General features: G+C 40.9%; 1 protein-coding gene across 1 annotated transcript in view; it reads right to left on the bottom strand.

The window, feature by feature from the left end:
• Positions 1-1,064: 1,064 nt before the first annotated feature.
• LOC119646972 (segmentation polarity homeobox protein engrailed) overlaps positions 1,065-23,299 on the bottom strand; it is a 43,330-nt gene continuing 21,095 nt past the window's right edge. Inside the window, exons 2-3 of the mRNA XM_038047676.1 lie at positions 6,865-6,965; positions 1,065-2,337 (exon numbers count right to left, since the gene is read on the bottom strand). Of these exons, the coding sequence (XP_037903604.1) occupies positions 2,092-2,337; positions 6,865-6,965 (347 nt within the window). The 3' untranslated portion in view covers positions 1,065-2,091. The remainder of the gene's footprint in view (positions 2,338-6,864; positions 6,966-23,299) is intronic.

Below are 23,299 nucleotides of genomic sequence, written 5' to 3'. Positions count from 1 at the left end.
CTCCCATGAGCTCGTTGGAGAGATATCACGGCTGGGAGCCCGTTTGCTCACTGTCAAAAGTCGCTGGTACTTGATTTCCCAGCCCCTACACCGTAACTTTACTCCTTCTCAATTCGTCCATGTTGGTTTTATTTTTTGAGTATCTTTCCCATAGCCACTTTGGTCCAAGCACCAGAGGTGAGCAAATACAAGTCCATGCACAGCGAGACAAGATAAATGAATAAGTACATATTTACACATCAATAGATATGCCCCTACCCACCACCTGGGGTCGCGCCTCACAGGCTTCAGTGCCCCTCTTTTGTCTGTCGGTCTATCTCCCTGTTTCTCTGCCTGCCTGTCCTTTCTTTAGGGTGGTAGAAATCTTCAAAAGACACTGGCTTGGACACCCCAGAGCATGGGATTTTCGCCCACTAAAACCACTACGATATATATTCGTTATCTCATCTGCCGAAATGTCATTCGTGAGATGGCGAGCGCCGTATCATCTGAGACGATCCGTGAGGCAGAACACACTTATTCGCTACATAAGATATCCACACGCATTTTTCTCAGAAGTGACTGCACTGGAAGTCACGAAATTTGGTAGGAAGGGAGGAATTGTGGATGTCCATACATGCAATTAGTTACGTCTTTCTAGGTTGAGTTTAAGGGGAGAGGGGCTCATTCATGCAAAGAGAGAGTTTAAAATTCTTCTACAGAATATAGTCATGTTGGGTATCAAATGAAAGGTCTCGGTTAGTACTTTCCGAAGGAATTCTTAGTTTTGACATTTGTTGGAAAAGCAGGGAATGCGGGGCGGGAAAATGATCACTTCTTCAATGGTCCCATTCTTAGAAACTACCCAACTGGAAAATCTGGAAGCAGCATAAAGTGCAGGCGAAAAACAAAGTACTTAGATTGGCACATACTTTTTCTAATCTTCTTAAGGTTGGCTCATTAATCAAAGACTTGGATTGATTACAACATTATTCACTTTTTTTATGGTTTCATTTCCTCCACATGCATGTTACGAAGGTGAACGGACCAGTAAAACTTCAGCAACAATTAAAACAACAATTGAATTGAATTGAACATCTTATTTATATTCATCTCGAACTTCATTAATCTTTTCCATAAACATACATTTTTCCTCTTTACACTTTTCCTTTTTTTCCTCTTAATTAATATGAAAATCGTCTACATATATTATTCATTACCACTATTGAAATAATTTATCACATGTTCTTTTGAAAACTTAATGAAAATGTTTACAATAATACATCGGTTCCTACGAGTAGCAACTAAAACATTTCTACAAATAAAAATAGAAACAAAAGATACTTTTTTTTTGTGTATATACGAATATAATTTTACAATGCATAATCTCATGAATTTTCTTAAATTGGCTCGTTAATAATTTATACATCTTAACCTATAGACTCTTGGGGTGAAACTTCAGTTTTTGTTTGCCATTCTTTATTGTTTAATGAGTTTCTTGTTAGCTTAGTTTTAACATAATCTTTAGCTTCGTTATTAAAGATATTTATGTACATTTGTATGGTTCTTGCGATTCAATTGATTTAATTCTAGTCTATCATGTATGAATGTTCTAAAGTGCGAACTTTGGTAGTGTGAATAGCTGGAGGTTTGCCGAGCTGCATCTTTAGATACCAAAGGAACAAGTTAGACACCAAAGATACCAGGGGGGAGCAAAACTCGCACTACATATCGCATTACTTTTTAATTATAATAAAATTAACTCTACAAATTGCACATTACTGCTTCCGCACAGACGGTTACCTCCCACTTTTTGATAAATTACTGTTGTTAGACGGAATTTGTAATGGTTTTATCGTATTTGTTAGTCAAATACGAGTCTATCATTTCACATTAAGGAATACATTTTTCGACCCCCTAGAAATTCAAAGCGAAACGGAAACGTCAGAATTCCATCGTCCGTCAGAAGCATGAGAAAGTTTTGAAATGTTCCATAGAATGTAAAATAATACTAAAGATATTCCTCCTTTCAGATTTTTTTGTACAAATTTCCTTAATAGAAACATCTTATTTACATTTAACGACGATGATTCTTAATGGAATTTTCGCCTATTACAGCTGCCCGTTCATTCGCATTTCTAGCTCCTCCTCCTCCTTAGTCAGAGGTACAGTGGAATGGTTATAGAGTCCTTGAGCCATCAGTTGAAGTGCTAAAGGATTTTTAGTACCACTGGATTTCTTGATTTTCGCTCGCTTATTCTGGAACCAGATCTTTATCTGGGCCTCGTTTAAGCCTAATTCGGAGCTGAGTTGCTGGCGACGTCGCTCAGTTAGGTATCGATTCTCGTTGAATTCGTGCTGAAATGGACAAACAAGATAGTTGGTTAGAGAATTTGTAGGTTTGAGCAGGACAATTTTAGCTAATTTTGAAAAAAAAACGTGAATTCGCCACAAAAGGACATTTATTATTCAGAACAATATGAAAAATTCTATCTGGTCTGTAGATGATTCGCTCTAACATTTCTCGCATATTGTTTAAAACGCATATAAGTCTACAGGAGAGAAAAATTTATGGAGACGAAAAAGTCTTGCACAGATTCGGCCTTGGCGGGAATTGCGTGAGCAAAATTCCACCATAAGGGCTGGTGTTAGTGCTATACATGTGATGCAGTGCATTGGTCTGTGCCCAGCACGTGGCAACATCTGTCATAATAGCAGGCATTGCACAGTTTTGTATAGCTTACCACACCCCAGCGGGACCCAAAGGCCGAGCTTTCTTAAAAATTCATTTCGGATTAATGGCAATGGATCCTAATGGAATTAGTGAGCGAATGATGCTTCAAAATCCCTCTTTAAGAAGCTTCGTGGAAGCAAACATGTGCAACATTCTCAGCAATAGATAGGAAATCTAGGAAATGAGGAGGAAATACGTAGATGAATCCAGGGTCAATCTTTCGGGTGCATCCATTTCCTGCTAGGATAGGATGCAGATACACATTCATGAAACCGCGGCGACATCAACACCATTTACCTACCTCGTTACTACCCGAAAGGTTCACAATGAGATTTCATGCCCCTTTGCCGCTGAAGTTGCTCCTCTTGTATATGCCTCCTTGATTTTACCCAACAAATTTAAGCAATGCGCCGGGAGACGTACCTTCTATGAGTAGTCTTCTTGTGTAGTAGTTGTAAAAATTTAAACATTTTTGAAATAGATCCGTGAATCTTAGGAAACGAGCCGCATGTGCCATAGTTTTCATGAGCCTAGAAAACTTGAATAATTGCTGAACTCGTTAGATAAGCAGGTAAAACAAGCTGCATCATCGGGACATTGCCAATTTTCAAGCCATAGACTCTACCACCATAGAAAACGCCTGATTCACAAGGAGTAACACCTCTTGAGGCGCAGTCTGTAGGATTATCTTCGGATGCGATATGTTTCTAAGTCGATGAGTGTTTGTTAAGATTTCAGACTTTAGTAAGCCGCTTCGCAACATGACTATCTAGATCCATAGGACCTCGTCTGGCCACCTCTCACAGTTGTAATGTACAAGCTTTAACCCGGGCAATGTTACTTGGTTACGTCAGGTCAAGGCTGCAATGGTTGATCCTAGCTTAGAGTCATGGGATTTCGCCCAATAGGTTGGCGTCAAGAACTGGACATATGCATAAAGTAACGCCACCTGATTGCAAGATTTCTATGATCTGGTTGATCAATGTCTGGGTCTCCTGTCTAGTTTCTTCTCTTAGCCAGCTTGTCGCATGCAGGTATCTCGTTTCTTCTTCATCTACCAGTTGTAGCAAAATGTAGGAGGCATTTTGCCAGAAGAAACGGTAGAAGCGTATTCCTAAATTGACGTATCTTTTGGTGGCCTGCACAGCCCACGCTGAAAATCTTGATGTCGAGACTGTATGTTATTTTGGCCATCCGAAGCAGCTTTTCAACGTAAGCCGGAAGTTAACATTTCATGCATCTAAGCAGAATCTACCACAAATAATTTGGAAAGTTAGAACCTGTATAAAACTTTCCAATCAAACAGTCACCGCTCGTTGAATTTACAGCTGGATTAAAAGTAGGACAATACATTACCACTTGAGGTCTAAGTCCTCATGTCGATTGACGGCTCCGTATGTCAAAACACGTTTCATATTTGTTTCTACATGTCTCTACCAAACAAGCTGCCAATCTAGAATACCTCCCAAGTGGCCCATTTAATACCCACGATGCCCATCCGCATTGCGAACTCGCCATTCAGACTTTCATTTTCTATCTTGGAAACCAAAGAAAGGGAGGAAGCATTTTGGTTTTCAACTAGCTCATACGTTCGTGCGACATTCAACCAATCTCTCCAGATATTTTTTGACAATGATGATAAGCTAAGTTGTCGAAATTCTTTGGCTTTGGATAGACATCCTTACTAGCCTTTGGCATGAACACTACCCTAATCTTCTGACAAGAGGTAGGCAAATAGCCCAGAGAAAGACTCACCTTTTGAATGCTCCTTCTATCCCCTTAGTTTTCGAAGATGGTCTTAAAAATTTAAGTTTCGCAAAGGTCATCACGATGGAAGATAACTTTTTAGGGAGAGCTGTCCACCATGAGTTTCCATCATGGTGTTCTCGAGGGAGATGGCAACAAATGGAAGGCTGTCGTTCTGTTAAATGTCGATGTATAGTCCACAAATGGCATCGCGTTCATACTGTTTCCCACGCAGCCGGTGACCTTAATGGTTCAGCATTTTTATTTACTTGTTGCTTCTCCTATAAGTGGTTCGCCTCATTGGCTAGGATATTTGCAGATACTGCTCTGCAATTACATACGTGTCATCATCTCTCATATTTCCCTGCTTGAACTCACGATCCTTTATGGTACTGAGTGCTGGTGCCCACATTGATGGTGAGCTAACTACTCGTAGTAGTAGTAGTAGTAACAGCAACCTGAAATTATGGAGCACTGTGCGGAGACTCCAGTAAAACCAACAGCCCCTAAAAGACCAGCACCAGTACTATCAAATCCATTCACGAGCCAAACGAAGACACTAGAACAGGCAACGACATGGTAGTCGGTATCACAACCGGCAGTGAGTAAAACCAAAGAAGTAAGTTGAAGAATTCCACCACTGGTTGTAGTAGAACCTGTTAACGATTTCAAACAAATTAGGCAAAACTTTTTCGGGACCTCGGGACCAAATAAAAAAATTTGATAATTTTCATCAAATTGTAAGTAAATTGGCAGAAGATTACCCCATGCCAAGGAAATCCTTATGAAGAACTACAATAAGTTCTTCCCCTACAACCCTCACTCCGAAAGAACAGCCAATATTATCCTCAGAAGCCTGGATCTCTTCTTCTCACTTCAAGAAATCACTAAAAAAGTGAACGCTCTGGGAGCGTCAAGTGCCTTCGTCATGACTTGGACGAAATTGGTGAATATTCGACTGGACCTTTAGCTGTTTTCCGAAGAACATATTAAAATTTTAAAAGCCACCAGTAGACGGTTGTACTGTTGTACTGCAATGCAAGAACTGCAAGCGCAACCACCTACCATTTGCCCTATCGCTACGTCAAATGTACCCAAGTTCATTGTCCAGGCGAATGCTTTAAAATGTAAGAGCAGGCGCCAAAGTGTGTCAATTGCAGGGGCAATGACCACTTTCCAAACTACAGGAACCACCCACGTTTTTTTTTTAAAGTTGTAGTGAGGAAAAATGCTCAAAATCTTGAATTAGCTTCGGTCCCAGGCCCATCCAAACCAATCGAGTACCGAGCCGTCCTATTACCACCAGGTTTTCAGACGTCCCACCCCACTTTCAATCCCTGATTTGCTGAAAGCGAACTTATAAACCGGATCCTTGAGTTTAGATTTGATCCACTCCTGCTCCTATCTATTAAAATGATTTCCAAGGACAGCCTTGAATGAACAATTCACTAGAACATTGAAGCATTTTAGCGAGTGCAAACAATAATCTCATTTCATTCCCCTCCCGTGGAAACTATTTAGAAATATATACTCTTGGCACTCCTTGGTCTTGAATAAACCGCAACCATAATAGGTTAATTCCTATATACCAACTACCTCCACAAACTGGCCTTCGCCAGGGTAAAAAGCAACCCTCCCTCAAAATATCTTCCTGCCGAGAAGATGAACATGTTAGCAGAAGGACATTCTGGACATTCACGGCCATCCACGGCCATTCAAGCCAACTTTTCGATTCTATTCGTTCCCATATTTTTGCCACACCCAACTCATACCAAAACTGCTTCACCAATCCTCTCTGGATCGCCGAGAGTACATCTCACCCATCCTTTTTACTAAACCGAATATCTCCACGGCGGCGTTTGTGATATCTCGGTAAGTCCCCGTAAACCCATATTCAGTGTCCAAAAAAAAATGTACTCCAAGGATTTCCAACCCCCTTTCCTCAACAGCTACCGGCTTATTTCCCTTCTATCTTCCTCCGGCCAAAACTTTGAGCGGACCATTAAATGTATTATTGGAGTGGACTGTGACCTCAATTGCTCACTTTCCAATCAACCTGAACACTCGGTAAAGTACGAAGTTGTCCTTAAAGCGGACATTCTTCCCACATGAATTGAAAAACTCCAACCGTAGCTGGCCTTCTAGAACTAAGATAGTCTGTCCTCTCCGTTTTTAGGTTTTCAAAAATCCTCAACTTCCATCGGCACCTTTGTAAACTAATCCCAAGCTTGCTAGATGGGCCGAAATCCCAGGTCAACATCAAACAATATCCTTCCACATGTGCCCAACAAGCATCCACCCAGGTTTAATCCTTTCAGTCACCTTATTTTTCATCACTAACTTGCTTCATTTTCTAAGCTTCAAATTTTTAGTTTAAAATAAGGTAGTTATTGAAGTAAACTTACTTTCAGTCTTGCCAATTGTTCACTTGAAAAGGCAGTGCGTGGTCGCTTTTCATCACTTTGGGCTTTATCCTTGGGCTGCTTGGGCCTTCGATAACGAGGTCCTGGAATATAAGAATAACACGAAGTGAGTACAATTGAATTACTATTGATCATTGAATATGATAATATCTATAATTTAGCACCTCCACTTGACACTCTATCAGAGAAGTAACACCTGCCATGACCTCATCTACCGGTAGAAGTCACTGAATAACACAAGTAACCCTATCTAACATCATAATCTCCAGCATTCCATTCTTTCTACACTTTCCTATATAAAATAAGATAATCAAGCGCAGCTTACTAATCATTTGATAGAATTTTAATTTCCACCTGTCAACAACATTTCACACTCGAAGTCATCACAAGGCCGCACTAACATCAGCAATTGCAACGATTCCAGTAGCATGGGCATCACATCAGGTCCGTTTTGGATTGTGAGCGCACCTCGATTAAAGTGACAGTTTCAGTGAGAGACGCTGTCACAGCCTGTCTCATCGCTTATCATGGTCACAGAAATAACTATTGTATGTTAATTAGTCACCATCGTGATCACTGCCATCATCAAAAACCATCTGAATTTAGTTTTGGGAGATTGAAAAAAAGGATAAAAATGTCCATTGAATTACTGTTGCAACAAGTGAAGTATCTTTCATGAATCATCTGGGTTTTACGTAGAGTAAAATTTTTCCAACTTGATGAAAACAGGGGAAAAAGTTTTATAAGGGTATCGAGAATGGAGTGAGGATCCTGCAGTTAATCTAAATTTTACCTAAATCAATCTATGTAAACATGTAAAAAAGCGTGTTCTATTATTGGTCAAAATATCTTTTCATTTTCATTTCGGAAAACAACAATACACTTGTTTAAAAAGAGCACAGTTGGTTCCCGAAATACTGTCTATATAGGTTTTGCAAGTCAAATTTAGAATTTTTCAAACCAATTCTGAAATTTTCAAACTAATTTCAGACTTTTCCAAGTCAATTTCAAAATTTTCCACATCAGATTCAGATTTTTCCATTTCCAAATCAGAATTTTTTCAATATGAAATTTCATTAAATTTTATTTAAAATAAAAGCTAATTGATTTCACTCTCAAGTTGTCCGAAAATAGCGTACCCACTCTGTATATGGTTATAACATGCAATTTATAAGGAAAACAATAACAAAAAGAGCTAATGATCATTTTCGGATATTTGGAAACTTATGTATTGTAATCGAATAATGTTTAAAAATAAAATTAATAGACAAGTAGCTTTGTACCGAGAAAGGGGGTATGATGCTCCCGAAATATAGTTCAAAAAGCCCACGGACCCTCTTCCCGCCCAACCGGACCGAGGGGCGACCAACCTAAGGATGGGCTGAAGGCAACATCCAAAGGCCCGCATCACAGCGATGATGCGTTTTAATGCGAAAATGTATTACTACATCCCGATTGTCGCAAACACTTCAGCCAATGACGCGAAGGTCCTACACTACAGAGACATGGATCTTATATCGAAGACAGTGCAGATCAAGACTGAAACCCATTAGGTCAGATTGTTACCGGACAGGACTCTTCGGACTATAGCACATGTTGCAAGGATAACCGCTTTTTGCATCTCCATGTATAGTCCAGCCCTAAGATCGAGCGTTTTCAGCGCTTTATGTAAGTTCTGCGGGACTAATCCCGTCGCTGAAATTACCACTGGGACTACTTCGATCTTTTGTAGTCTCCAGTTCTGCTTCATATCGTCTGCCAAGGGGCCGTAGTTCCGGATTTTTTCGTGCTGTTTTTGAACAGTGTTCCGGTCCAACGGTACGGCAACATCGATTATAAAGCACGCTCGTTCTTCCTTCAGAAGCAGAACTAGATCGGGTCTGTTATGATTAACACTGTGGTCGGTGGCAATAGTGTGATCCCACAGTAGTTTGACCCGATCATTTTCCAAGATTCTCTGCGGAGTATACTTATAATAAGGATGGTAGGTTGCCACTAAGTTATACTTCAACGCAAGGTTTTGATGGAGAATGTTGCAGACGGAGTTATGACGATTGGTGTGCTCGGTACTGCTCAACATTATGCACGCAGATGTTATATGCTGGATGGTCTCCTCTTCACAGTTGCATAACCTACAACTGGAGTTGGTGATTGAGGAGTCGTGAAGAATGTACCGTTTATAATTTTTTGTTGGGAGCGAAGCATCCTGAATTGAAGTTAGAAATGCTTCGGTCTCATAGAACAGTACACCATTAGTCAACCATTTGTTGGAGGCTTCGATGTCAATGCCTGACAACAACAAATTTTTGATATGACCTCCGTGAATGGGTTTGGCCTTCCACATGTCGATCTTCCGTTGGACTGAAGCAACATTCGACATGGGATCCCATTCTCTGCTTCTCAAGTTCAAAGGAGATAATTTATTATCTGCCATGACGGTAGCCTGATGTATTTGGCTAGAAGATTGTTTCTCATAGAAAAACTCACGAAGAGAATGCACTTGATTGTAGTGCAACGTTTTTAAATCAAGTACCCCCCTTCCTAGTGATAGTGATCCTCAATTTTTCGGCAGCTCTATTGTGCATGTTGTTGTTTGCAAGAACTACCCTTACCCGTCTATTGACAGATTCTAAATAAGTATTACTCCACTGTATCACACCGAAAGTGTATAGAAGGACGGGAATGGCGAAGGTGTTGACTGCCATGATCTTATTTTTCCCGAACAGCTCAGTTTTAAGGACAAGATCCAGACGCCGTTCAAATTCCCCCAGCAACTTAGATTTGATTATTGCCACAGCAGGTGTTGTTGCTTGCAATATGCCGAGGTATTTGTAGACGTCGTCCGAATCCATACCCTCAATTCGGATGTGATTTTGGCTGTATCCTTCGTTGTCGGTGTATTTTCCCCGAACAATTGTTTTTATGCGACATTTCTCCTGCTGCCGATATCCCTGCTGAACTGGATGGTGATGTCCAGCAAGGAGCGAAGTTGGTTCTCGTCTTTGGCATACAATTTGATGTTGTCAATGTACATCAAATGGCTTAATGTACATTTCGACAATATGCCATGCTTGACTTGAAACGTGTATTTGCTTTCATGCAAAAGATGGGATAACGGATTCAAAGCCAAACAAAACCACAGTGGGCTTAGAGAGTCGCCTTGGAAAATGCCACGTCTGATTGGTATCTCTCCTGATGTTTGCGAAGATACCGATAGCTTCGTGCTCCAATTCTTCATTACTGCTCTCAGGAGAAGAACGAACGGTAATTGGTCGACATTTCGAAGGGCAAGAGACACCCTGTTCCTTGGGGATGAGGAAAGTTATCCCCTTGGTGAAAAATGGTGGAACTAAATCAGGATCGGCAATCATCTGATTAAATTGATTTGCCAATATCCTGTGAGGGCTCTTGAACCGCTTCAGCCATAAGTTGTGAATCTTGTCAACTCCTGGCGCCTTCCAGTTACCTGCCTTTGTCGACTTCAGTTACGTCAGGCATGGTCATTTCGGGGAGAGCCTCGCATAAATGCATAAGGTGTGGGAACCACGCTGCTTCTAAATTGCAGCGGCTGGATTCGCTCCAAACACTTGTCCAGAAGTCTTCTGCCTGATCCAGATCGAGGTTGCTTTCCCGACTTGAGTTGGTGAGATTTTTGTAGAATCCCCGTTGGTTCTGGAAGAACAAGGTGTTGTCTGTCCTTCGCTGAAAGCTTTTTTGATACCTACGGTTGTGATTGGAGCATACCGCAAGCTTCTGCTTCAGCACCTCGATGATTTCTTCGATTGGCATATCATTGGACAGATGGTAGTTTCCAATGATGTTCGCAACGCATCTGTGCACTCTTGGTGATGGATTTCCAAGGAGTGCTTGCGTCACACGACCAATCTCCTTTCTCAATTTTTCGACTCTTTTGTAGAGTCGAAACACCCAGAACGGTAAAGTCCTTCTGCGCATACCTCTGTTATTCGCTCTAAGATGTTGATTATGGAGACGAATAACCGTGGCAGCTGCAACGTAGATCAGGCTGTGAACCTCTGTAGCAGTAATCTCGCTAGCCAAACGATCAGCCAAAATTCTGTCAACGGCAGCAATGATGTTAGTAGTTGCCGAAGTAAACATCAGTTTTGGGATCTTTGGCCTAGCGTCTGGGAGAATCTCAGCATATTCTGTGAATGCGACCTGGAATGCGGTCAAAGCCTCATTATAAATTGGGTCGACATTCCCAGTTACTAAGCTTCTCCTGACTACTGGATTCATGGAGTGCCTTACAGATGGAGTACTTGGGTTACTCCTTTGACTAGTCCGCTAATTTGATGACTCCAGCCCGAGCTCAAGTGAAACCTCTTAGAATATTTGTTGCCTAGTTGGTAAGGCAACTCGGTTGTTATTCACTATCACCCAGTACTGGTTGACGACGTTCTGTTCCGGAACATGACTTAGCTCCGGAAATCGGGTTATGAACGCGTCATGTAGTCGATGTCTGTACCCTGATGGATTCCGTTCCAAATTCGTGACACGGTAATAGGCGCGGACGATAAATTCGTTAAGTTGGTTCGTCCAAACCATACGACGCCTAGGTCTCCCGTCCCTGGTGGTTGACGGCATAACCGCCATAACATCCAAGGGCGAAGAGCCGCTCTGATGTTGGTGAACGACCCTTAACCGTGTTGGGTACTGTCTTCGTATCCCTGGGGTCCCATTTAAAGAATTTAAACAAAAGTCCCCAATTTTATTCCCACGAGTAATGGGGAACCAGTCAGCCCTGCAACAGAGCCCCAATGTTGCAATGCCCCATGGTTACCTCCAAAGGTAGAGAAGGTATTTGGAGGGGATCCGCTGAAATACAGTGTAACGTCACTGCAATTCATCCGATAGGCGCGTCGATCCCTTCACCCCGGATTACGGATTTGTTAAGGAGGTTTACTCCCCCTGAACGGGAAGAATCGGTAAGGGAGGACGAACACAAAGGGAAACGTTCTGCTTGTCCGCGGCTACTTATTTACAAGATTAACTTGCGATATTCGTAGCTGACCCGGTGGGTCATGTCATTATCCGCAACCCATGACACCCGCCTGGTCGCATGCAGCTCTGCGTTTGCAACTCAGGTGAGGATAAACCTGGTACGCCAGGTATATATATATATACGTGGTATATATATATATATATACGTGAAAAATAAAAAATTGTACTTTGGAGAAAGCCACTCCTCCACCTCTATTAAATTTAGGTTGGAGTAATTGGACTTTTTCCTACAAGATAATTTCTCTTAATTAATTTCCGCCATAAAATGGCAATCTAAGGACCTTCTCAATCGTAAAAAGGGACTTAATTCTGCTTCACTGGACTTAGCGTCTTATGAGTTACTTTTGCCCCAGACGGAACCGTAAGTCACCTAGTTTTCACCACTTTCTCAAAGTCAGGGCGCGATATGTGTATCATGTTTATGAAGGTCAACTGCACCTTCAGCAGAAGAGGACCAGGGTCGGACTAAGACCAAACATGCATACATCATTTTAGAAATCCTTACATTTGACAAATGTCATTAATAGAGTTATAAGAATAAGTTTCTTGATGATGAGTATTAATTATTGAAATATTTTTGTTTTTTTTTTAGGTTTTCTTATGTTTTTTTTTTGTTGAAGATTAAACCTGAATTTGACCCAGCTGAATTCTTAAAAATTTTATTTCATCTATTGCAAGTCATGCTGGAATTCGAAAGACTCGCCTGATTAGTAACATTTTCAACCACTCCATCAAATATTCCACTCTATTATTTTATGTTCAACAATATCCTTAATTTGTGTTACTAATTGTCTTCCCCGGCTCTTCGTTTCAGCCCGCTGTCGTCCCTATTGCTTCCAACATTTTGCAAATATTTAACGTCACTTCAACCAGCTCTAATTAATAAGACCCAGCCAAGTAATTCTTTTGAATTCATGTAGGCGCTTAATAAGATCATTGGACTTATGCAAATGGGAAAGTTAAGTGTTGTCTTCTAATACTTCACCCCGGCCTGGTTCACCTCCTTTCGTCAAGTTCGACCGTCGATTTTTTGAGTCAAGCCGTGTCCAAAAACATGATGTAAAACTGTATTAAAGCCACTCCACTTGATTAATTGAGTTCTTCAAACCGCTAGTCAATATATCAACGACCGGTGCCTAACTCATATGATATGTTAGCCTCTTGTCAGATCAATATTTATGCATTCAAATGGAGGCTCGTGTATATATTTGAGCTAATGACGATCGCGATATGTGAACCGAAAATCCGCAAGATGACCATATAAAATAGATAGATAGTTGGACAACGTGGGTGGTCTGGGCCGTCAATTACGATAAGAACTTAATTCGGACATGTTTTCCTATCATTTTGCAGATCGTATTATGCAGATCGAATTGGACTGAATTCAGAACGTCAGCGTTCTGGAAAGCATCGTGATGAACTACTTCGACAGCTACTCCTACCGATCTGGTGATGGAGTGATCGATATTATGAGTAGTGTTGTCGGTTGGAAAACTCCTGGAAATTGTTGTAGTTTCAGTCATTGAAAATTAATATTTGTATTAGTTTAACTCCTTTGAATTCATCCATGACAGGAGTCCTGACTCCGCATTCTACTTCATGGCAGACCGGACCAATTTGATAGAAAAATTCCCAGTGATTTTGGTCAATGGCCCCCTGAACAAGCAGTGGCCTAAACAAAACTGGAACTTCTTTCGTTTTTAAAAGTTATCCTGGACCAGAAGAGGACTCCTCGACTAAAAAGAAGGAGAGGAAAATCAACGGGGTTGATCCAGTCGGCCATCATAATGCTCTATGTTTTATAAGCTATCGCTGGAATTGAGAGTTCCACTAAAACTGGGTCGGTCAATGTCACAACGAGTAATCAAAATCCTATTTAAAGCTATTGTCAATTGGGAAGTAGGATTAAAGCAAGACAATACTCTTGCCACTTCCTCCAGTCTTTAATTTGACACTAGTATACGGGGCCAAAAAATCTGCATCTATGGATAGTAATGGATCAGTAATAGTCAAATATGCTGGTAAACCAGATATTACGACCTGAACTTTGAGGTAACTTATAAAGATACTCCATGAATAAATGCGCTGGGCAAAAGAGGAGGGCAATGATAATAAGATTAAGAACACAAACGCGGAGAAATATCCTAGCGCGACCTATTTTGAGCCACTTCGCACGCTTAAGGAGCCAACTTTTTCGATGGCAATGAATTTTTCAAAGTAGCACCCTTAGGCATGTGCATGCTTCAATAAACGGCTAAAAGAACGCCAAGCCCGGAATACTATTTAGCCCCTTTGACATTGCTTCCAGCAAGCCGTGATGCTTCCAAAAAGTCGGAGTCCTCCGTCGCATGATTAAGAAAATGCTGGCAGATTGCTTTTCGAATGGCCTTTTGTTCCTCTGATAATACTTGAGTCACCAATTTTCCGCATACTTTCCTGATTTCAAAATTTTCTGCCACAATCTTAAAAGCTTGGATTTTAAGGATGTTCATGTCAGCAGCAGTCATTCTGATATATCCTACGATCACTGTTCAGCAAATTTTTCACTTGCGGCTCATTTTTGTCGGTTTTGCTCGAAGGGCTTTCGGAGGGGTCGTCGTCTTCCACTCTTTCTCTATCCTCTTGGAACATCTTGTGCCACCAAAAACACCCAATTTATCCATAACAGCACCTCAGTACGGCTCCTCTTCTCGTGGGTCTCTTTTCCCGTTCTACCAAACCCTATACGAAATTTTATCGCATCTTCGACATATATTTCGACAGGGGTTTACAGTACAAGCGATCTGTAAACTGCTGATTTTTCCCAGGGTTCCTAATATACTCCTCCACCGATCCTGGCGGGCGGATCGCCACTCGTCTGTCCTTTCCCCCGGAAAAAAACCGCACAGTCCTATTGCTTTCGGAATAGACCCTGTTTAGCTGATAGGAGAACACAGTCAAATCAGGGATATTTAAAGGGATGGGGTCAACATATAAATTATTGGTTTGACAACCTTTGGAGAATTTGCTTTGAATCTAGAGACCAATAATGGGAATTCTACTTAGTGATACCAGCGATGATGTTACTCCTAAAGATTTTTGGAGCAGGAATGGCCTTATATGTTAGCTTGTGGTTTCAAAACCTTTCGACTTCGCCCTGATGAAATTTATGACCGGCGGAAGTGGGGAACACGATTCAGAGGAGTCGATTCCGCTTTAAAAAGAAATAAAATGTTATAAAGATGGCGAAGAAGAAGAGATGTAAGGATGTGATGACAGTCGCTTATTATTACTTCAAAACGCTATGGGGCCATGGGTATGGGTTTATGGTATGGTTCACTATATGGAGTGGGTATCAGTTGCTGATAAAGACATAAATTCGATCGTCTCAACTCAATTTTGACCAGAATATTATTTGCGAAAGTGTGGAGTCCTCAGTGCGGTCACTGATACCTACCCTAGCTAGCTAGCTTGGTCCTATCGTGACTTTTGTTAGATCTGTCATAATATAGGAAAGTTTAGATTGCGTTAGCACCTTCCTGACTGGAATTGACTCTTTATTGCGGTTCTCTAGAATATCCTAGATGAAGTCTGTTAGCTTGGTCCATAATTACTTCTATAGCGGCACTGTCGACCTCGATAGTGTTTTCTGGAATACCATATTTTTATGTCGGTCGGTTTTAAAAGTTATTGCTGAAAATTTGGTTCTTTATGAACGTCACGCGATGCACAACCTGACTTTGGTAATACGGTGCCAACCCAAAGCTAAGGAAGACTATTTGATAAAACTGTATTTAACTATTCCGATTAATTTTGACCCAAAGTAGATAACAGACGTTTTGATCATTGATTTCGAAATTACTATCCTAGAAATTGGTGGACCTCAGCGCAAAATCCTCTCCTGTAGGAAAATTGGGGTATTTTATGGTATAGTGTAGCCTTTTGTTGAGTAGAGGTAGCTGCTCCTGACTGAAGCGTTCGTTAGATTTGTTGATTACATAGTTAGGAATCTATTTTTTTTAGTTTCTCTATTGCGTGTATGCTCTTTTTCGCTCTGCTGAGTGACCTAGCTTCATCTTAAGGATGCTCATTTTCTTGGGATTTTTGCAGGCACAAGCTCCGTTGAATAGCTACAGCTAAAATTGATGCCCTCGCCCAGCTAAGTTTAACACGTTTAAGCTCGTCATTAGTTAGTACTAGTAGGCTAGGACGCCAGACAGCTTTTGGGGATATCGAATTGGTGGACCTCGGCGCGAAACTGATGATTAGTTAGTACCAGCGTAGAATGTGTAAAACGGCCCATGACCTACTTGGCTAAATTTTTCTAGGAACGCCTAGGTGAATCTAGTTACGGCCTGGCTGGGACAATGGTGGGAGAAGATTCTATTTTAGGAACGAAACCTGACTGACTGAAGGGGTTAGATGGATGAGGAACATTAGATTGTAAACCAAGATTATAAACTAAATTCAAAAATGGGAAACTTTTTGTTTCTATGAATTGTTTGACGCAACATTGATCGTATTTATCTTATTTGTTTTAGTTTATGGTGGTTTCTCTAGAAGGGCTGAGCCAAATTTTGAATTTTTTAAGAATATCATGGGGTACACAAATGGAATTCGGTAAAAGTAGGCCAGAGAAAACTGTGTTCATTGGCTTAACAAATTTGGCGACTACGATTGAAGCGGCTCATTTTGATCCAAAGTAGCACATTGTTCAGCGATTTTCCTGCAGTATCTTGGAAATTCTAGGAAACAAAGTGCAAATTGACCACTTGACGCCACAGGTTTTTGAATGATGTCGTTACAGCTGTCAAAAAATACGTGTCCCTGCCAAATTACACCGGAACAATCAACGGCTACTATTCGGGCAAAGACCAGATCGAACTTCTTGGCCAGATTATCTATAGCATACGCTAGTATGGGCCAGTCTTTAGACACATTAACTATTTTGGACAAACAGTGAATAGTGGCAAGTATTATGAATAAACCAAGCTGTATAATATGGTATAAGAACAGTTTAATCATCCTTCCTCTCTACTGGATTTGTTCCCAAGTGTTGAGACCGTTGGAGTATTATTTGCACAGTCCAAGATTTGACAATGTTCAGGCCGTTCAGGAAAGGTTGTTTGAATTAGGGCAAACCGTGTTGTTCTGTACTGGGGATATTCCTTTATCATTTATCCTTTCAAAAGGATTGAAATGAAGAAAATGCCTCACACAGTCATTTCTTTCGGCGTCACACGTATACTCATCAGGTGCTATCACACCTCTTAGCGAAGCAATTTATAGCAAGGATGTGTCCCGTTGTTGTTTAGGATCTGCTGGATCCTAAGTCCCCATCCACTTAATGGTGGACCGGACTAAATGAGGAGCAACTTACTCCCTCGTTTTTTAGTCCATGGAGCCCTAGTTTGGAGCGTAGCACCCCAAGCATTAAGAATCGAAAAAATCAAAAATTTGACTGACGGTTTCGTCCAGGGCAGAGGCAACTCATCAGACGCTGCCTCACCTCTGCCCTAGGAGCAGCGTGACCGAAAGTGCCAACAGGTGGAAAGACGCTCCTTTTTATCATCGCAAAAACACGACAGGGTTGCGAGTTATATTTGACTTAAAACGCCAGTCGTTGTAGTGTGTGCTCCCAGGGCAGAGGTGAGGCAGCGTCTGATGAGTTGCCTCTGCCCTGGACGAAACCGTCAGTCAAATTTTTGATTTTTTCGATGTGTCCCGTGTTACAAGTGGCTATAAACTCTGGAAAGCACTCGAATTCTCAATATCTTCCGGTCATTAATGAGGGGCTTAATCCGCAAAATATTAGTGGACGTTTTTGGCATTTACCTTCCATTTTCATTGCAGAAAAATGAACCAAATTTAGTAAGATAAGAATCCGTCAATCAATGGTAGTTGAACGCTCGAAGTAATGCTGAAAATGAGTCAGATAATTGGTGGGAAATTCTACGCCCAGTCAAAAAGTTGAGTTTAGGACTAGGTGGTCTCCAATCGATTAACACTGGAACGCACATATTTTGTGTCCTTTAAACTAACAAATAAGCTGAAAAATCTTATATTACTGAAAACCATCCCCTTCGAAACCTTGATTTCTCCGCAAGGAAAAAGTGCTTAAGCCAAAATATCACTCCCTAAAACTATCTGATCGGTAACCCCGCTAGCCCATTAATAAAGTTCTTGGACAGGCACTTAACACCTTTACCATCTTATTCTCTCCCAATGGCTAAGTTACTCTATCCAATCTATCGTGACGCCGGCCATCCACACGGTTCCGTACCGTATTTGGCTCGTCAAAATATGCCATCGAAAAAATTCTAAAAACATTAGACCACCAACGTAGCGAACGTCACGCTTTTGATTGAAGATTGAAAATCTCAAGGAGTTATGAGATGATCTTCAGCAAAGATTTTGAAAATCTCAAGAAAAATTTCAGAATGTCATTTGCATGTGATTAACTAGAGCAAGTGGATTTTTATAGACTGGGAATTCAGATAAATTTGTATTGTGGAAATATTTAAATTGAAAATTGGAAATTCTAATGTCTTCTGAGACGCCGTCGGAGGAGCTCTATGATCTCCTAACTGAGGCAAGTTTGGATGCTGTTTTTTGCCCTCGGTTAGCCGCGAACCCGGTAGCTGCAGATTTACTTGTTGATCCGCGATTTCTGTGTGTGGCCCCGGACGTTTGCCGGTCCAGCATCAACGACCAACCAGTATCGATCAGGTTGTAAATTACGTCGTTTATGGACAACTTTAACGGCCAATCTTTTAAAGTGGCGAAAATGATTATTCGATTAATAAACAACATGACAGGATAATGTCAATAACTTTTGAGATTGTTATTGGAGAAAAAAAATCCAAGCCAAAGGCAAGAATATCCCAAGGAGAGAGAAATACGAATCGAGAAAGCAAAAAAGATATCTGTGAACTGAAAAAAAGATGCTTACCATATGGATAGTATCTTCTGGCGATATTTTATCGTTTTTAATTTTTCGGTCTGTTTATTGAGATGAAATGGATTGAAACGAAATTTGAGTCATATCTAAAACTGTACCAAATATTGCAGCATCCAATGTGAGATGGTTTGAGAAGAATCGGGGTAAATTGTTAGTTATGTCACTGCCTGTATTCTTAAGCCATCGATAAATTAGCTTTTGACTGATAACAAAAACTTTCCATTCTACATTCGAAAAACATCTTTTGGTATTGATTTTAATGAAGTTGAAACAGCTCAGATAGATTTCAGATCTGTTCTATTACTATGGGATAAGCAAAAAGATTTTATATTTTTGAGAGGGGGTATGACACCTGGAGCCTTAGAATTCGCTTTTACCTTACATGTTCATTTTTCAATTCCCGGAAATAGAAAAAACCAGGAATCTTCAACGCAGTCTCAATTTTTTTATCTGAACAATTCATTTGCATCTTTTGGGACCTGTGGATGACCCATTTGCATCTGTAAAGAGAGTTAATTAAGGTTCGCCGGCCACAACATGAAAATAGCTGGAATGTCTGGAATTCTATCTTATTTTCACCTGTCGACTGACCTTTACTCACTTCTACTCATAGCACTCGTCCCATGTACCAACAAGCAATAAAACTCATCCCATAATTAATTCTAGCTCCGTGAATTCTCAAGAAAGAGCTGAGAAAGTTGTCAAATCCAATGAAGAAATCGTGACAAAATATGCGTACGGACGGAGCTCATGACCAGACGGGAAGGCAGATTGTAGAACGGATGGTCAGTAGTTGCATAGTAGGCTCGTTCGGGGTAATGAGCACAAATGAAAGCCATGTGCGTCATTGCGTCAACCATGATCGTTGATGAAGCACAAACTATGGAGAGGGTAGGCAAGAAGGTAGCCACCAGGTGTTCTCGCCTGTACCTGCCGCTCACCAATCATCGCGTCTGCATCGTTGTCATCTTAATTGGTCGGGTCATAGTTGTTAATTAATTCACGAGCGGCAAATTAAATTGTACCTCAAGATGCAGTAGTGCGGTTAACGCAATTGTCTCTGATGGTATTCCATCGCCCTCGGCGGATAAATGGGGTGACTTGATGCATACAAGCTTGAATATCAGATTCTTGCATTCGAAGCGTTTCCATTTACACATTCGAATATTTTATTGCATAAAACTGTACAAATGTCAATTTAAAGTTTGTTTGTAAAACTGTCTGTGAACCAGACACTATGCAGTCGTCATGAGATCTCACGATTGTTTGGAAACTATTCGACGCAATACAACTCATCAGATGCTACCTAACCTCTGCCCTGGGATCAGCGTGACCGCAGGGCAAAAAACAACATGGGTACGAATTATATCGAACTTAAATCCGCCCACACTTCAGACCAAAGCTTGGCCGGAATTGACAATTTTTGTTTAGACAACGTATTATGAGTTGCCCCTGCTCTGGTACGAAACCATAAGCCGTCTTCTTAGATGTTAAGCCGAAGAAAAAGGAGTCCGTGAACCTAAAAAAAATGGGAGTAAGTTGGTTTTCATTTGGTCCCGTCCGATATTAAGGATATGGGGAATTTCTCAACCCCTAAACGCAGCTTGGTGATGCAGGCTTATCACTTGCACCGCGTGTAATGAAAATGTAGGATGGTCTTATTGGAAATCAGATAGGAGAAAAAGGCACAATAAATGGATGCCCTGCACTCTTCACGATCTACGTAGGGTAATATACAGAAATCTAATCCAAAATACCTTTCGAAACCACTCCTATTATTGACGTTCACTGAGTTTTAGGGGTACCGGGAGTCATTCCCTTCAGCTTTGATCCATTGGGTAACGAAGTCGGCACGTCTGATACGGGTGCACCACTTCCCTCAGTTGTACGTTTAATTCGAATTGAGCCAAAGTTTCTTAAATCATCATCAAGCGTATTAGTTCATCGACAGATATTGATCCTTTTTACAAAATTCAGGCTAGCACATGGTCGTGTCCCGTAATACAAATGTAGGTATATCTTAGGGTCTCAAGAATTTTTGCGCATTGATCACTTTGCCAGTAAGAGCATTATTTTGAAAAGCTGAGCTAGTGAGGCCTAGGCAACGTTAAGCTAGAAAATTTAGTAAATTGGCAAATTTGTATGGTTTTTATTTTCAATGCAGAACGGTAAAAGAGAAGTATAAGCTTTTTTCCGAAGAACCCGGAAGAAACTTAACCACATTTCCATGAATCAACAATGATGCCGTGTAGTTGTGGTTGAGGCATTATGCCCTGTTTAGAAGATAATGGCGATCATATGCAGAGGTCGTATTGGTTGAACGCCGCACTTCAATCTCGTAGTAAACTTCATGAAAAATTTAGGTCCTGACTAATTCCTAAATACAATTCCAGTCGAGACAGTTTTTCTTCTTTTTTTCGAAAGTCTGAGTACAAGCGCTTGGATTCAGGATTTCGTGCTCGACTACGACTTGGTAGCAAATATCATTGTTTCAGCCAGTCTTGTTAATCCCTACATGTATTCTCTATAAAAATACCCTAATTTCGGCAACTGTCAGCCCTTTCCAATATATAGTCGGGAAGACCATTAGGAAAAAATTCACAATTATTTTTGTGACAACTTCCTTAGTAAAAACTAACTTCAAGTAACCTCTGAAGGATTGGAATCCGGAATTACTTTGAGGTGTTTGTTAACCAGTAAATGAAAAGTTCGGTTTGTTGTTAGGAGGATCATCGTTCCAGATAAATAAAAGAGTTAAAGTATAAGGCGTGGAAGAAGGGGCCATGGGTGACGATAAGGGATTAGAAAATGAAGAAGAAGTGGTGAAGACAGCAGAGAAATTTCGGACGTATGCCAATGTTACGAAGTTCAAAGTAATGACAGATTATATACCACTGAAATGGCGAATGAAACAATCTGACCTTTATGGTTGTTTAGCCAGCTGGAGCCCTAGAATTGCGGGGGTTCAATTTTGGCTAAATACATCGGAAAGACATCCGACACCTTATACACGATTTTCTGTGTCGTATGTATTCACCATCCAGGGTAAATGGAAACATTCCAGCAGTGAATTTTTGCACATTGTCCACATATCAAGTTTGAGGGAGCCTTCCCCTAAACTCCTGGATCTGAAGATATGCGATTAGTTCGTGTACAGACGGATTAACTCTTCGCCCTTAGGGGACGATGTGCAGTAACATCAGGCCTGTGCTTTCGTGTTTTCGAGCCTTCCTAGTTTTTCGTTAGTACCTCCGGCTCTGCACTTCCAACCTTCTTTGTAGCTTCGGCAACTGACTGTCTCCCTTACAGTCATGTCAGGCTTGGTCGCTTTCTTCTCCCCGGTGTTTTAGCGGTGGTTTAGAGGATTTAGCTGATTCAGGGTTCGCACCACTTTCTTTCTTGTCGTTGTAACTCGAACCCAAATATTTTCAAAGTAATGAGCCTTCCCCTATTTCGAAGTCACTGATAACGGCATTAACCATCGCGAGTATTGGTGGACGAATTGGTTTCGATTTGGGCTTCTTTGGCGCCTCTTATACTAGCAGATGATGATCCCTGGACTTAAGTGCAACCATGGTTGATACGGATTCTGTTGATATGTTCACAAACCAGCCTAGTAACTGAACTGGATCACCGAATAAAAGCACCTACCACGAAACACATAAATTCAGTTTGACCTAGTAAACAGGAGACGGCAATCACTCTCTTGCATGTGAACTGAGGTGGTTTTTTATGCAAAATTGGGCAGTTCCTTTCAGTAGCAATCCCTCTAATCTCTTTTCGACTGCAAAAGGAGATTGATATATAGTGACACAGAGCTCACGGAATCACTACTGTGTGACACCTATTGCCGACATTCCGTCCAAATTTTAGCATCATAACTCAACAGTGAAAGTATTTTTTGACAATTTTAAAAGTGGAGTTGAATTTGGAAAACCATTTTGTATTAAATTTTCCGAAATGAAGGCACGATTCCTATGATTGGGTTGAGTTCAAGATTCATGAAACGAGCCAGTACTGGCGCAATTTATACCCCTAACCCAAATTTTCTCTCGGCGACTCTGAGCATCAATTTCGACTTTTCCCTGGCGCTTTAATTAACAATTATTTTCGGTTCTACTTTCTGTTGAAGCCTTTATTTCCTTTTAGCAATAAAGTGCCGCTTGGTAAGCAATTTTAAATGAGACTCAGCAATCGAATTATAGAACATTATTAAAGAAAGTCCTTTAAGCCAGCAACGCACCGCTTCTGAATTTCTACACTTTACCCAGATATCATTTTTTCATGGATCCGATGTCTGTTGCTGAAGCAGTTGTGGCTAACTGTCGTAGACTCTGAAGGCAGAATAATATAAGCTTTTTGCGAATTCAAGGAGGACCTCTTTCTTCAATATTGGTCCACCTACAGGATGATCTTCCCACTAAACTGAACTATTCGAAAACACTGTAACACTTT

This window comes from Hermetia illucens, chromosome 1, assembly GCF_905115235.1.
Source record: "Hermetia illucens chromosome 1, iHerIll2.2.curated.20191125, whole genome shotgun sequence".
NCBI classification, from domain to species: domain Eukaryota; kingdom Metazoa; phylum Arthropoda; class Insecta; order Diptera; family Stratiomyidae; genus Hermetia; species Hermetia illucens.
Note: the sequence above shows the minus strand (reverse complement) of the source record. Positions and strands in the feature narration are given on the sequence as shown.